The 16,119-nt window shown below is 43.8% G+C and overlaps 1 protein-coding gene across 1 annotated transcript; it reads right to left on the bottom strand.

Annotated features, from left to right (window-relative positions):
* Window positions 1–1,757: 1,757 nt before the first annotated feature.
* Window positions 1,758–15,317, bottom strand: CAMLG (calcium modulating ligand). Its single transcript, XM_004042524.3, has 4 exons — window positions 14,375–15,317; window positions 11,650–12,110; window positions 9,123–9,188; window positions 1,758–2,393 (listed from the first exon to the last, which is right to left on the bottom strand). Exons 1-4 carry the CDS (start codon window positions 14,544–14,546, stop codon window positions 2,202–2,204), a joined length of 891 nt encoding a protein of 296 aa, XP_004042572.1. The 5' UTR covers window positions 14,547–15,317; the 3' UTR covers window positions 1,758–2,201.
* Between the last annotated feature and the right edge of the window lie 802 nt (window positions 15,318–16,119).

The following is a 16,119-nucleotide window of genomic DNA, read 5'->3' as shown; positions in this document are numbered from 1 at the left end:
CCGAGGCAGGCGGATCACCTGAGCTCTGGAGTTCAAGACCAGCCTGACCAACATGGAGAAACCCCGTCTCTACTAAAAATACAAAATTAGCTGGGCATGGTGGTGCATGCCTGTAAACTCAGCTACTCGGGAGGCTGAGGCAGGAGAATTGCTTGAACCCGGGAGGCAGAGGCTGCAGTGAGCCGAGATTGTGCCATTGCACTCCAGCCTGGGCAACAAGAACGAAACTCTGTCTCAGAAAAAAAAAACAACACAAACAAACAAAAAAACCTTTCATTTCTACTTGATATTATTCAACAAATCAAGCAAATGATCAGGGAGATGCCTATCAGTTAAAGACAAAAAATGGCACCAATAGATACAGATATCTTATAACTGTCTTCAAAATATAAATTTGATAATGATCTACAATTACTAAAATTTTGCATGTGTCAGCTGGCTAAATGATTTTTTTTTTTTAAGAAGCAAAAGTAGGCCAGGCACAATGGCTCATACCTGTAAGCCTAGCATTTTGGGAGGCCAAGGCAGGACTGCTTGAGCCCAGTTTGAGACCAGCCTGGGTAACATGGCAAGATCCTGTCTCTACAAAAAATCAAAAAATTAGCCAGGCATTAATGGTCCCAGTTACTTGGGAGGCTGAGACAGGAGGATTGCTTGAGCCCAGGGGGTCAATCAAGGCTCCAGTGAGCCATGATTGTGCTACCACTACACTCCAGCCTGGACAACAGCGGTAAACACTGTTTGGAAAAAAAAAAAAGCAGCAAAAGAGTAAACATGTGCAATGTGCAATTGAAGACCACTAGTATCTTCTCAGCGATTAAGGAAGTGACACTTTAAGGATGATTTACAACCCTTTAGATACTAGATTCATTATGGAATCAGGAAAAATGTGTGCTTATAATCTTTCACCCAAATCAGAAGAATAGACTTAAATTATTCTTCATTACCCTGGTTCAAAATGAAATGACAGAAATCAAGACTTAAAGAGTAATTTTTTAAAAAGTGTATGTGTTTTTAATGTCACAAGGATTAACCAAATTAGACTATACAAAAATCTGTAAGGAAATGTAACACCAAGTGACATTAACACTTTAGTCTTATATTCTTTTAAGAAGACAACCCAACAAAATATGGCAGTTACTGAGTTAGTTAAAAGGATATTTATAAGGCCAGGTGCAGTGGCTCACGCCTGTAATCCCAGCACTTTGGGAGGCCGAGGTGGGCAGATCACCTGAGGTCAGAAGTTCAAGACCAGCCTGACCAACATGGAGAAACCCTGTCTTTACTAAAAAATACAAAAATTAGCTGGGCGTGGTGGTGCATGCCTGTAATCCCAGCTACTTGGGAGGCAGAGGCAGGAGAATCCCTTGAACCAGGAAAGTGGAGGTTGCGGTGAGCCGAGATGGCGCCATTGCACTCTAGCCTGGGCAACAAGAGCAGAACTCTGTCTCAAAAAAATAAAAACAATGTTTATAATAACTCATCTAGACCATATTTGGGGGGAAAAAGGACATTTATGCTATTGGGTTGCATGCCTCAATTCTTCACATCCCATTTTGTTTTTGCTTGCTTAAAACATACTTCTAAAAAGTGAAACTCAAATGTAAAAAGTTCCAATTCTGAGTTTGGTATAAAGCAATAAAAATTTTATAAATACCTTCCAATTTCACATGTATGAATCTTTTCTTTGATTAAATACTTGTGCTGGAGTAAAAATTAAGATACTAACTCAACAAGAAAAGTTACAATGTGCAGAGTTAACATTAGACAATTCAGTTTCTTTCATTTTATTTTTCAGATGACTTCATTTCTCAGAACAGAATGACACAAACACAAGAAGCAGTCTCTAGGGCTGGCTGAGACCACATTTATCTGTTCTCCTAAAAGCACTAGCTCAGCTCCCAAAAGAAGAATTACAAATCTGAGAAGTTAGAGGAAAGGTACAGAATAGGAATTCTGATTAACAAGAAAAATCAATTAATGACATTGGTACTCTATTCTTCATATCAGTAATAATACAAACTCAGCCCTTTTAAATCAGAGAATCTGCCATTCTATTTCTAATAAAGTAGCTTTACAACCCCAAAAGTAAAAGAATTACATGAAGGTGTAAACCAATTTGCCTCCTTTAGAGACACTGCAATATAGAAGAGGATTTTTTTTTTTTTTTTGTAAGCTTCTCCTTCTCAGTTCTACAGGCTTCATGGTACTTCAGAGCCCCAATAATCAAGCAGTTCATGACAAAAGATAAAAGTGAAAAAGTAGACACAGAGATCTGTGAAGACTTCGCCCATTTTGCTATAGGTATCCATTGATCGATTTATCACTTCGGCAGGAATTCCCGACAATAGAAGTGCAGCTGTTAGTACTGTTGTCTTTATCTTCTTTTCACTCTGTGTAGAGAAAGACTCAAATTAATCTTCAAAGTTTCAGCAGACTACATTAAGCTCTATACAAACATGATCAATACTGCTGTTTTTAACCGAAATAATTTAAAAACTGTTAATGATGTTTCAAAACAATCAGTAAGATACCAACATTTACTGAGCATATAATACGTAACTCATCAATCTGCTAGGCAATAGCAGACATCAGTCTTGCTTTTTTTTTTTTTTTGAGACGGAGTCTCGCTCTGTTGCCCAGGTTGGAGTGCAATGGCACGATCTTGGCTTACTGCAACCTCTGCCTCCCGGGTTCAAGCGATTCTCCTACCTCAGCCTCCTGAGTAGCTGGGATTACAGGTGCTTGCCACCACGCCCAGCTAATTTTTGTATTTTTAGTAGAGACAGGATTTCACCATGTTGGTCAGGCTGGTCTCAAACTTCTGACCTCGTGATCTGCCCGCCTCGGCCTCCCAAAGTGTCAGGATTACAGGTGTGAGCCACTGCACCTGGCCCAGTCTTGTTATTAAAAGTTTTTAAAAAGTGTTATCTTGGAAGCATGACATAAATAACAATTTATGATATATACAACAGTACAATATAAAAACAAGAAAAATATTACTAGACAGGACATAAATAACTGCTAAATGACTGACATGGATAATGTGTGACATAGGAGCTCACAGGAGATATAAATTACTCCAGTGTTTTATGTAAATAAAGCACAAGGAGGACTTTAGAGGAAGTAAAATTAAAAACAGGCCTTCAGGCCAAGTGCAGTGGCTCATGCCTCTAATCCCAGCACTTTGGGATGCCAAGGCTGGGTGATGGCTTGAGCTTAGGAGTTTAAGACCACTCTGGGCAACACAGGGAGACTCTGTCTCTACAACAAATACAAAAATTAGCTGAGCATGAGCCTGTAGTCCCATCTACTCAGGAGTCTGAGGTGGGAGGATCTCTTAAGAGGTTGAGGCTGCACTGAACTGAGACTGCACCACCGCACTCCAGCCCACGTGACAAAGTGAGACCCTGTCTCCAAAAACAACAACTAAAAACAGACCTTCAAAGAAGAGCAGGATTTAGACTGGCAGAAGTGAAAGTTTTTTGAAGGGTTAAGTCTCAGGACAAGTTAGAGGCAGAAGAATGCTTGGAGAACAATGAGTAATTTGTAACAGACTTATAGGAATGTAGGGCCCTAATTGTTATGCAAAGGAATCCACACTTGATTACACATCCAATAGGGTATCACTGAACAATTCAGTATACTTCTGGTGGAAGAGAGAACATTTACTTATTAATTTTCTAGTCTCATTTTTTAAGAGATTAAAAGCTGAATTTTTCTTTATTATCACAAAATCCAATCATACGGTTTAAAATATTTTTAAATATAAAAACCTATAGTTGGCCGGGCGCGGCGGCTCATGCCTGTAATCCCAGCACTTTGGGAGGTCAAGGTAGGTGGATCACAAGGTCAGGAGTTCGAGACCAGCCTGGCCAATACGGTGAAACCTCGTCTCTACTAAAAATACAAAAAAATTAGCCAGGCGTGGTGGCACATGCCTGTAATCCAAGCTACTTGGGAGCCTGAGGCAGAAGAATTGCTTGAATCTGGGAGGCAGAGGCTGCAGTGAGCCGAGGTCGTGCCACTGCACTCCAGCCTGGGTGACAAAGCAAAGCTCCGTCTGAAAAAAAAAAAAAAAACCTATAGTTACCTAAAAGAAATGAAAGCTTATGCTCACAAAAAGCCTCATACAAGAAAGCTCTTAGTTTTAGTCATAATAACCCCAAAACTGAAAACAACCAGGATGTCCATCTACAGGAGACTAGATAAATGGATATAGTCATACAATGTAGTATTACTGAGCCAAGAAAAAAAAAGGAATTAACTACTGATTTATCCAATAACATGGATAAATCTCAAAAATATCATGCGGAATAAAAGAAGGCTTGCACAAAAAAGTAAAATCAAGAATGATCCCACTTATATGGATTACTATGCCAGACACAACTAATCTATCGTGGGAAAAAGTTCTTTGGGGTATAGGGACTGGGACTGCCTGGAAAGGAGCATGAAAGAAACTCCTGGGGTGACAGTGAAGTTATAAACCTTGAAAGAGGTATGGGTTTCACAGGATAACAAACGTATTAAATGGTACAATTAAGACGAGCATTTCAAGCAATCAATTAATTACGCTGGTACCCTACTCTTCATATTAGAATTTTTTTTTTTTTTTTTTTTTGAGACGTAGTCTTGCTCTGTCGACCAGGCTGGAGTGCAATGGCAGGATCTCAGCCCACTGCAACCTCCGCCTTCTGGGTTCAAGCGATTCTCCCACCTCAGCCTCCCCGGTAGCTGGGATTATAGGTACCCACCATCATGCCCGGCAAATTTTTGTAGAGATGGGGTTTCACCATGTTGGCCACACTGGTCTTGAACTCCTGACTTCAGGTGATCCGTCCATCTCGGCCTCCCAAAGTGCTGGGATTACAGGTGTGAACCACTGCACCCGGCCTCAGAACTAATTTTACCTTAAAATTTTACCTAAAAAAGGCCAGATGCAGTGGCTCACACCTGTAATCCCAGCACTTTGGGAAGCGGAGGTGGGCGAATCACAAGGTCAGGAGATAGAGACCAGAGACCAGCTAATTCTAGCACTTTGGGAGGCCGAGGTGGGCAGATAATCAGGTCAGGAGATCAAGACTGTCTTGGCCAACATGGTGAAACCCCGTCTCTACTAAAATACAAAAAAATTGGCCAGGTGTGGTGGCACATGCCTGTAATCCCAGCTACTTGGGAGGCTGAGGCAGGGGAATCGCTTGAACCTGGGAGGCGGAGGTTGTGGTGAGCTGAGATCTCACCACTGCACTCCAGCCTGGCGAAAGAGCAAGACTCCGTCTCAAAAAAAAAAAAAAAAAAGAAAAAGAGAGAGAGACCATCCTGGTCAGCATGGTGAAACCCCGTGTCTACTAAAATTACAAAAATTAGCTGGGCTTGGTGGCGCGTGCCTGTAGTCCCAGCTATTCGGGAGGCTGAGGTGGAAGAATCGCTTGAACCTGGGAGGTGGAGGTTGCAGTGAGCCAAGATTGTGCCACTGCACTCCTGCCTGGTGACAGAGCCAGACTCCGTCTCAAAAAAAAAAAAAAAAAAATGCCGAGCATGGTGGCTCATGCCTGTAATCCCAGCACTTTGGGGGGCCCAGGCAGGCGGATCATGAGGTCAGGAGATCGAGACCATCCTGGCTAACACGGTGAAACCCCGTCTCTACTAAAAATACAAAAAAAAAATTAGCCGGCCGTGGTGGTGGGCGCCTGTAGTCCCAGCTACTTGGGAGGCTGAGGTAGGAGAATGGTGTGAACCCGGGAGGCGGAGCTTGCAGTGAGCCAAGATGGCACTCCAGCCTGGGTGACAGAGCAAGCCTCGTCTCAAAAAAAAAAAAAAAAAATTACCTAAAGAACCTTAAAACAGTAAATTGTAAGTCAGTGTTATGTAAGAGGGGTGAGGTATACCGATGTGTACACCTACAATATACTTTGAAATGCATCAAGAAAAATTTGATGGAAAAACTTTACAGAGATTATCTTGGGTTTGAAAAATAAAAGAAAACCTGATAGATACGTAATATAATAAGATGTTAATTGTAGAATCTAGGTCGTTGGTATTATATAAATGGGTGTTCATGGCACAATTCTTTCAACTTTTGTGTTTATTTATTTTTGAGATGGAGTCTTGCTCTGTCACTCAGGCTGGAGTGCAGTGGCGCTGTCTTGGCTCACTGTAAACCTCTGCCACCGGGGTTCCAGCAATTCTCCTGCCTCAGACACTGAGTAGCTGGGATTACAGGTCTGTACCCACCATGCCAAGCTAATTTTTGTATTTTCAGTAGACATAGCGTTTCACCATGTTGGCCAGGCTGGTCAAGAACTCCCAGCCTCAGGTGATCTGCCCACCATCGCCTTCCAAAGTGCTGGGATTACAGGTGTGAGGCACCAGGCCTGGCCAACTTTTGTGTTTAAAAACTGCTATAACAGACCAGGTGCAGTGGCTCACACCTGTAATCCCAGCACTTTGGAAGGCCCAGGTGGGCAGATCACCTGAGGCTGGGAGTTCCAGACCAGACTGACCAACACGGTGACACCTCGTTTCTACTAAAAATACAAAAATTAAGTGGGTGTGGTCACTCACACCTGTAGTCACAGCTACTTGGCAGGCTGAGGCAGGAGAATGAACACAGGAGGCGGAGGCTGCAGTGAGCTGAGATCGTGCCACTGCACTTCAGCCTGGGCGACAGAGTGATACTCTGTCTCAAAAACAAACAAGCAAAAAAAACCCTGCTATAACAAAATGCTGTTTTGTTGGGAGAATATATAAAGTCTCCCTTTTCTCTCTTCCATTTACACAGTACCCATATATACATCTCTATCACACACATAAGTATTGTTAATAATTTCATGTATAGTCTTTCAGTTTGTTTATGCATATATAAGCAAAATCAAATAATACATTATTTTTTCTTTTCAAAAAGAAATTAGTATAGATTCTATAGATTCTATTCTGAATTTTGTTTTTTTTCTCTTAATATTTCTTGGAGAGCTTACCATTGTCAGTACATTGAGAGCATCTTCATTCTGAATAGATACGTTATAATTTTTTTTTTTTTTTTTTGAGACGGAGTTTTGCTTTGTTGCCCAGGCTGAAGTGCAATGGTGCGAATGCGGCTCACCACAACCTCCACCTCCTGGGTTCAAGTGATTCCCCTGCCTCAGCTTCCTGAGTAGCTGGGATTACAGGCATGCGCCACCATGCCTGGCTAATTTTGAATTTGTAGTAGAGACGGGGTTTCTCCATGTTGGTCAGGCTGGTCTCGAACTCCCGACCTCAGCTGATCTGCCCTCCTCAGCCTCCCAAAGTGCTGGGATTACAGGCATGAGCCACCGTGCCTGGCCAATTTTTTTTTTTTTAATGTAGTCACTCAGTGGACATTTAGGTTCCAAACTTTGCTACTGCAAAACTACAATCAATGTTTCAAAGGTGATTTTCTTTTTCTTTTTTTTTTTTTTTTGAGACAGTCTCGCTCTGTTGCCCAGGCTGGAGTGCAATGGCACAGTCTGGGCTCACTGCAACCTCCACCTTCCAGTTTCAAGTGATTCTCCCTGCCTCAGCCTCCCAAGTAGCTGGGATTACAGGCACCCACAACCATGCCTGGGTAATTTTTATATTTTTAGTAGAGATGGGGTTTCGCCATGTTGGCCAGGCCGGTCTCGAGCTCCTGACCTCAGGTGATCCACCCGCCTCAGCCTCCGAAAGTGCTGGGATTAGGGCGTGATCCACGGCGCCCAGCCTCAAAGGTGAATTTCTTTTTTTTTTTTTTTGAGGAGTCTCGCTCTGTCGCCCAGGCTGGAGTGCAGTGGCGCAATCTCGGCTCACTGCAAGCTCCGCCTCCCAGGTTCACGCCATTCTCCTGCCTCAGCCTCCCGAGTAGCTGGGACTACAGGTGCCTGCCACCACGCCTGGCTAACTTTTGTATTTTTAGTAGAGATGGGGTTTCACCCTGTCAGCCAGGATGGTCTCGATCTCTTGACCTCGTGATCCACCTGCCTTGGCCTCCCTAAGTGCTGGGATTACAGGCGTGAGCCACCGCGCCCCGCCTCAAAGGTGAATTTCTAAACAAATGCTTAATTAAAATTACAATGTTATTTACTCTTTTACTTCTTATATTTGACCTATTTGACCCTTCAAAAATACAAATGCTTCAAATCCATTAAAATCATACACAGGTCTGTTAGCCCATTAAATATAACATGCAGACAGCCAAGTAGCAATTTTTTCAGCAAAAAGCTCCCACAAAATTCGATCACACTAGTTAGGCTATCGTCTATGTCAGGCAAGCCAAGCCTCATAAAACTGTATATATCTGTAGTCAAGTAGGCCAGGTAAACATTGACTCTCAACATCATTCTGTTCTGTAATATTGGCCAAATATTTATTGCAAATATCAGGCCCTCAACACTGAAGATAAAGTGCACTGCTATTAAGTGTCCAATATGAAGTACAATGAGATAATCAAATCCATTTTTTAATTAATTTCCTTTATTATAGACAAAATGAATTAATAAATTTACTAATTAAATTTAATACTTTGCTTAAACAAGTACTATTCACACTTTTTCATGAAGGACCTCAATCCACAGTATTTTTGTAAAACAGAATAACAATGTTATGGCAATGTCAAATTGCTATAAAAGTTTCTTTTTTTTTTTTTTTTTTTGGAGACAGAGTCTCACTCTGTCACCCAGACTGGAGCAGTGCAGTGGCGCAATCTTGGCTCACTGCAACCTCTGCCTCCTGGGTTGGAGCTATTCTCCTGCCTCAGCCTCCTGAGTAGCTGGAATTACAGGTGTGCGTCACCATACCTGGCTAATTTTTGTATTTTTAGCAGAGATGGGGTTGCACCATGTTGGCCAGGCTGGTCTTGAACTCCTGACCTCAGGTGATCCACCCACCTCAGCCTCTTAGAGTGTGGGGATTACAGGCGTGAGCCACTGCACCCGGCCAATTACTCATTTTTTGAACTTAATGTATAACAAACACAAACACATAGTTTGGAGATAAGTGGGCAAACCACACTTTGAGTAGCACTGATTCAGACCGAAAGCAGGACTAACATTTTTAAGTTCCTTCAATTAGCTAGTCATAAATCAATCCAAACACATCATAGAAATTTAGAAAAAAAATTAATTTACCTTGGGAAAATATTTGTATAATCCCATGTACGCAAGTTGTAAAGTAAGAAATGGAGCAAATATGGACTGTGAAGATAGAAGATAAAATTAAGTATTTCCAACATAATCATTCAAATCACAATAAATCAAACAGCAGCTAGAAAATTCCAAGCAAAAGCTGTAAGAAAATGTTGTTATTATTATTTTTTGAGACGGAGTCTTCCTCTGTCACCCAGGCTGAGTGCAGTGGCACGATCTTGGTTCATGGCAACATCCACCTCCCAGATTCAAGCGATGCTCGTGCCTCAGCCTTCTGAGTAGATGGGATTACAGGCGCCCGCCACCACACCTGGCTAATTTTTGTATTTTTAGTAGAGACAGGGTTTCACCATGTTGGCCAGGATGGTCTAGAACTCCTGACCTCGTGATCCACCCACCTCGGCCTCCCAACATGCTGGGATTACAGGTATGAGACACCGCGCCTGGCAATTGCTTTTTTTTTTTTTAAGATGGAGTCTCGCTCTGTCACCCAGGCTGGAGTGCAGTGGCGCAATCTCAGCTCACTGCAACCCCTGCCTCCCCAGTCCAAGCAATTCTCCTGCCTCAGCCTCCCATAAAATAGTAATTTTAATGGTTAAAAGTAATCTTTTTTCTGCAGAAGGGTGAAGAAAATAAAATATTTGATTTCCTAACATAAAATATGTTTCTCAAGTCATACAATTCTTTCATATTTTAGTGTCCCCAAAACTGTCTTCTCTCATAAAAACTTATCTTTTAAATTATTTAAAGTATTAAATGGTGACAGATGTTTAACACAGTAACACAGATGCGGTAACATCTCGGTCACCCAGAGGGAATTAATTGACATCCAGGAAGCATACAGAAAAGGCCCAGCACTCAAAATACATGGCATTCTTCCAGCTATGCAGAAGGCTGAGGCAGGACTGCTTGAGCCCAGAAGTTCTAGTCCAGCCTGGACACCATAGCAAGATCCTATCTCTAAAACAACAACAACAACAAAACTAAATGCTTGGCTGGGTGCAGCGGCTCATGCCTGTAATCCCAGCACTTTGGGAGGCAGAGTTGGGTGGATCATGAGGTCAGGAGATGGAGACCATCCTGGCTAACACGGTGAAACCCCATCTCTACTAAAAATACAAAAAATTAGCCGTGCGTGGTGGCACATGCCTGTAGTCCCAGCTACTCGGGAGGCTAAGGCAGGAGAATCGCTTGAACCCAGGAGGTGCAGGTTGCAGTGAGCCAAGATCGCACCACTGCACTCCAGCCTGGCGAAAGAAACTCCACCTCAAAAAAAAAAAAGATTTACAAAAACTGTTTTGCTTAATGATATAAACTTTAATTATCTGGATATTTATGTGCCTGGTACATATACTTAAAATGTCTACTAAATGGAAAAACCTCAGAGCAAGACACTGAACTATGAGCTATGCTTTTCTGCATTCTTTAATATACTATAAAACAAAATGACTACATCATGGTACAACCAAAATGGACTAATTATGATATATTAGGAAATGCTGAAATGTCTTCTGAACCATGGGAAAATTACCTCATATTCAGGACCAGAGGAACTGCATTTTACTATTTCAAATTATTTGAAAATTGATAATATACAGTATATATATGTAAAGCACTTAACCCTTTGGTTAAGGACTGAAACTGCCAGGGTTTAATCCCAGCACCGCTTAGTAGCTGTGTGACCTTGGGCAAATGATTTAACCTCTCTGAGTCTTCATTTCCCAATGGATTCAAATAATACCAAGTTCATAAGAATGAGGATTAGATGAATTAATATATGCAAAACAATGAGAAGGGTCTGTAGAATGAAAAATGGGTTTTAGTACAGTCATCCCTCAGTATCAGCAGAGGACTGGTACCAGGTTCCTCCTGATACCAAAATCCATAGATGCTCAAGTCCCTTATGTAAAACGGCACAGTAAATATAACCTACTCACTTCCTCCCATATACTTTAAATCATTTCTAGATGTTTTACGCCTAATGCAATGTAAATAGTTGTTATACTGTTTTTATTTGTATTATTTACTATTTGTTATTGTTGTATTGTTATTTTTCCCCCAAATATATACACATACATATATTTTTGAGACGGGGTCTCACTCTGTCACCCAGGCTGGAGTGCAGTGCCGTTATCCTGGCTCACTGCAACCTCCGCCTCCCGGGTTCAAGCAATTCTCCTGCCTCAGCCTCCCAAGTAACTGGGATTACAGGCGTGCACCACCACGCCCAGCTAAATCCAAATATTTTCAATCCACAATTGGTTGAATCCACATAGGGTGCAGAACCAACTGATATGGAGGGCCAACAGTAATTATTAGGCTCTGTATTTAACCAGAACACTTCAGTCTATGAGATGAATAGCAAAGTTAATATTATATCTTCAAACAGCCACATGGATCTGGTAGATATTAATACTGGCAATGACTTCTATGGATCAAAAGCACTCATAATTATTAACATTTTGCATTTTCCATTAAGTTAGTTAATAATTTACAGATCTTTTCTTACCAAGTATTTGCAAACAAAAGCTCTGACTCCAAGAGCAAGAAGAGCACATCCCACCAATCTAAATATTCGAAAAGAGTCAAATTCTTCTGCTGTATTTCCATCGTCTTGACTGGGTTTTTCACTAATCAGCTGTTTCCTTAGCTTCATTGCTTCTTCGAATCTGGAAAGGTACTGCTCTAGGCCATGGCGGGAACCCCTCTGGACCGAGTCCACTGTCAGGTCCCCTCTGTTCCGCTGCCGGAGCTCAAGGTTGACATCATTACTGCACTCAGGTGGTTTAATGAACGAGTCCAATTTGTCTCCCAGTTGGGTCCCCTTTACCTCGGCCACACCACCCTGCTGGTCAGTTGTTCCTGTACTGACTGAATCACCCAGCACTACTCGCTTTGAAACGGAAGGAACGCTGAGGGAGTTCAGTTTATCACTGTCCTGCTGCTTTGATTTTGTTTGACTTTCTTCTTCTGAGAAAAGAAATGTAAAAGCCTTATGTATTTATTCCATACTGGCAAACACCTTACATGTTTATGTTTTAAAATATGCTGTTGCAGCTAGAACTCAGCAGCCTCTGAATCAAAATAAATAAATACTGATTCTGCATTAAAGAAAAGCTGGTTTCGGCCAGGCGCCGTGGCTCACGCCTGTAATCCCAACACTTTGGGAGGCTGAGGCGGGCGGATCATGAGGTCAAGAGATTGAGACCATCCTAGCCAACATGGTGAAACCCCGTCTCTACTAAAAATACAAAAATTAGCTGGGTGTGGTGGCGTGTGTCTGTAGTCCCAGCTGCCTGTAGTCCCAGCTACTCTGGCTGAGGCAGGAGAATCACTTGAAACCCGGGGGGCGGAGGTTGCAGAGATTGCGCCACTGCACTCCATCTGCATCTGCCTGGCGACAGAGTGAGACTCCATCTCAAAACAAAAAAAAGAAAAAAGCTGGTTTCTTCCTCTACACCCTCAAAATATACACCCAAAATGAATAAATGAATATTCTGCAGAGGAAATAACCCAAACTTTGTGGGTAGGAGATAAGATTAGTAGACAAACTGGGAAAGATATTCAGAGATGGAGCAAGCTGAAAAGACCAACTTTTTATGGATAATACATCCCAGATGTATGATTGCATTGCCTGCCTTAGCTTATTTGGTTAAAAATATAAAATCAGTAAAGCCTTTTAAAATCTGTATTTTAAAATTAGATTTCTGAATCCAATGCCCTATGAGCATAGGGTGTGGCATATCCCACAGCTACTGTTTATGTAGTCAGGCAGCCATTAGTAGGCACTTCAGCAGTTTTAAGACACTACTCTGGGGTTTTGTTTTTGTTTTTGTCTTTAAAAAAAAGGCCAGGCACAATGGCTCACACCTGTAATCCTGTAAGCCCAGCACTTTTGGAAGCCAAGGCTGCTGGATCACTTGAGCCCAGAAGTTCGAGACCAGCTTAGGAAACATAGTGAGACCCCCATCTCCACACACACAATTTTTTTTTTTAATTAGCCAGGCATGGTGGTGTACACTTGTGGTCCTAGCTACTCCGGAGGCTGAGGTAGCAGGATTGCTTAAGCCCAGGAGTTTGAGGCTGCAGTAAGCTATGATCATGCCACTGCACTCCAGCCTGGCCTACAGAGGGAGACCCTGTCTCAAAAAACAAAACAACCTTTAAAGACATAAAATTTTCAAAGCAAAAGAACAAAATATAGAAAGTACCTCGGGTAAGATCATAAATAATGCTTTAAGAATAAATAGCCCGATAGAAAAATGTTTCTTCTAGAAGAATTTGAAATGGTTTTCTTACCTCTCATTTGAACTGTCTAGAAGTTCAGAGCTATACACCTAAAGCCTTACAGAACAAAAGTCACAAAGATATAAGGAGCTTGCGACCAGTGACTAAAGGCCAATTACTAAAGGAAACACTGGAAACTTAGATAACACTAGGGCGCGCTAACTGTTCAATTATACTCACGTGAAATAAATTTTTTTTAAGAAAATCATTGGACATGTGTTTGGGGGAGGAATGAGGCGCTCTCCTTAGAAATGCAGCTCCAGACATCAATCACAACAATATCCTCTGATGAGGAGAGGAAACTCTCAGGTGTGCACTTCGCACTTGCTGGGTCTCTGAAGAATGCTCACTCTCACTTTTCCCACCTTTTCTAGCCGGCCCGTAGGTGACAGTGTTGAGGGCACTGAACACAAACACTAGGATATGATCACAAGAGTCCCTGATACACGTAGGATGAACTAGCGGGCAGTTCAGTAAAGACAGGCTGATGTGGGCGGACAAGAGTTACACAGCAAAAGGCAAAAGAAGGTAGACGCTAGAGAAGGCACTGTAACGAAAAGCACTTGGAACCTTAAGAAGGAAAGCCATCTTCCTAAGGGGAGCAGTAGACACGACAGTCTGGGGATACAACGTGCGCCCTTCAAGAAAGGCGAGGAGTGGCTAAGGAAAAAAGGGGCTGTTCAACCTAACTGGGAAGAGGGAGTGAGAGCTCTGCAGGCAGGGTGGGGAAAATCTCACGGCGAGGCCCCGGGAAAATTGCGGGGAGCGACTAGGAACATCCTGGGGTTCAGGGATGAGAACTTGGGATATCATCGAAGGGGCGGGACAGAGAGGAAGTCAAAGAGCAGGCCTTGGTCAAAAAAGAGGAGTGGAGGTGGGAGAGGGAAGAATGACCCTGAAGATTCAAGGTGATGGGCGGGAGACTGAGGGGAAATCGAGGCTCTTACCCGCGCCGCTCCCGGGCCTGTGAAAGCCCATGATCCGGTTGATGCGCTGTTCCGAGTTCATGAGCAGCTTTCTCCGACGCAGCTCGGCCCGACGCTGGGAAGCCGACAGACCTGAGCCCGCTGGGACCCCCGGCCTCTCCCCGCTGTCGGTAGCGACGGCCATCGACTCCATCCTCCCGTCGACAGTCTGGGAGGGGTGGCAGTGGCGATGGTGTTGGCCGCCGCTGCGAAGGCGATGACTAGAGGCCGGGCCGCAGGGCGCGCGTCCCCTTCCCACTATAGACCCGCCCCCGAGCGCGGTCCCGGAGCCTGTGAGCTAAGCACTCACGCACCGCCCCACGCGACCCAGCGCGAGGCTCTGGCCGCCATCTTGAGTGAGGGCAGCGCTGGACGCCCTGGTGCCTCCCCAACTCTTCTGGCCCTCACCCAACAGCCCCCTCTGCTGTTCGCTCGGAGGTGAAGAAAACCAGCACCCAGGGCCGGGAGTGGTGGCTCACGCCTGTAATCCTAGCACTTTGGAAGGCCGAGGCGGGCGGATCACGAGGTCACGATTTCGAGAGTAGCCTGGCCAACATGGTGACCCCCTCCCCCCTCCCCCCACCCGTCTCTACTAAAAATACAAAAATTAGCCGGGCGTGGTGTCGCGCGCCTGTAATCCCAGCTACTCGGGAGGCTGAGGCAGGAGAATCTCTTGGACCCAGGAGGCGGAGGTTGCAGTGAGCCGAGATCGCGCCACTGTACTCCAGCCTGGGCTACAGAGCGAGACTCTGTCTCGAGAAAAAAAAAAAAAGAAAGAAAAGAAAACGGGAGTGGGAAAGGGATGGCAGTAAATTGGTCAGCCTAGATTTGGTGCCAGGTAGCAAAATGGAGGTTGCAGCGGCAGTCGCTTGTTTACAGACCCGCGGCCTCGCCTGTAGGCAATGGGAATACGTAACCCTGGGAGCGGCGCTTAAAGGGAGCCTTACGCTGGGATTTGTTCTTGGTGCCTGTTCCTCATCCTTAACTTCTCTACGCCGAAGTATACGGCTGATGTGTTCCTAGGCTTTCCTCGCGTTTTGTGCGTTTTTATTCAAATTAGAATTTCCCATTGAAACCTTTCGTGCACATTCTATCTAAATTGCCAACACTCCCCATTCCCCTTCACCTTATTTTTTCTCCTTGTCGTTCATGACCACCTCGCATGCTATTATTTTTTCTCCTTGCCATTTATGACCACCTCGCATGCTAAAGATGCTCCAGCCTGGGCGACAGAGCGAGACTCCGTCTCAAAAAAAAAAAAAAAAAGGAAAAGAAAAGAAAAAAACAAAAAGGCCGGGAGCGGTGGCTCACGTCTGTAATCCTAACTTTGGGAGGCTGAGGCAGGCGGATCACCTGAGGTCAGGAGTTCGAGACCAGCCTGGCCAATATGGCAAAACCCCGTCTCTACTAAAAATACAAAAATTAGACGGACCTGGTGGCATGCACCTGTAATCCCAGCTACTTGGGAGGCTGAGGCAGGAGAATCGCTTGAACCTGGGAGGCAGAAATTGCAGTGAGCCGAGATCATGCCACTGCACTCCAGCCTGGGCGACAGAGGGAGACTCTGTCTCAAAAATACATATATAAAATAAATAAATAAATAAAATAAAATCAGAACAAATGACTGGGCACGGTGGCTCATGCCTGTAATTCCAGCACTTTGTGAGGGCTGAAATGGGTGGATCACTTGAGGCCAGGAATTCGAGACCAGTCTGGCCAACGTGGCA

The sequence above is a fragment of the Gorilla gorilla genome, chromosome 4 (assembly GCF_029281585.2).
Source record: "Gorilla gorilla gorilla isolate KB3781 chromosome 4, NHGRI_mGorGor1-v2.1_pri, whole genome shotgun sequence".
Taxonomy (NCBI): domain Eukaryota; kingdom Metazoa; phylum Chordata; class Mammalia; order Primates; family Hominidae; genus Gorilla; species Gorilla gorilla.
This window is presented reverse-complemented; position numbering and strand designations above follow the sequence as displayed.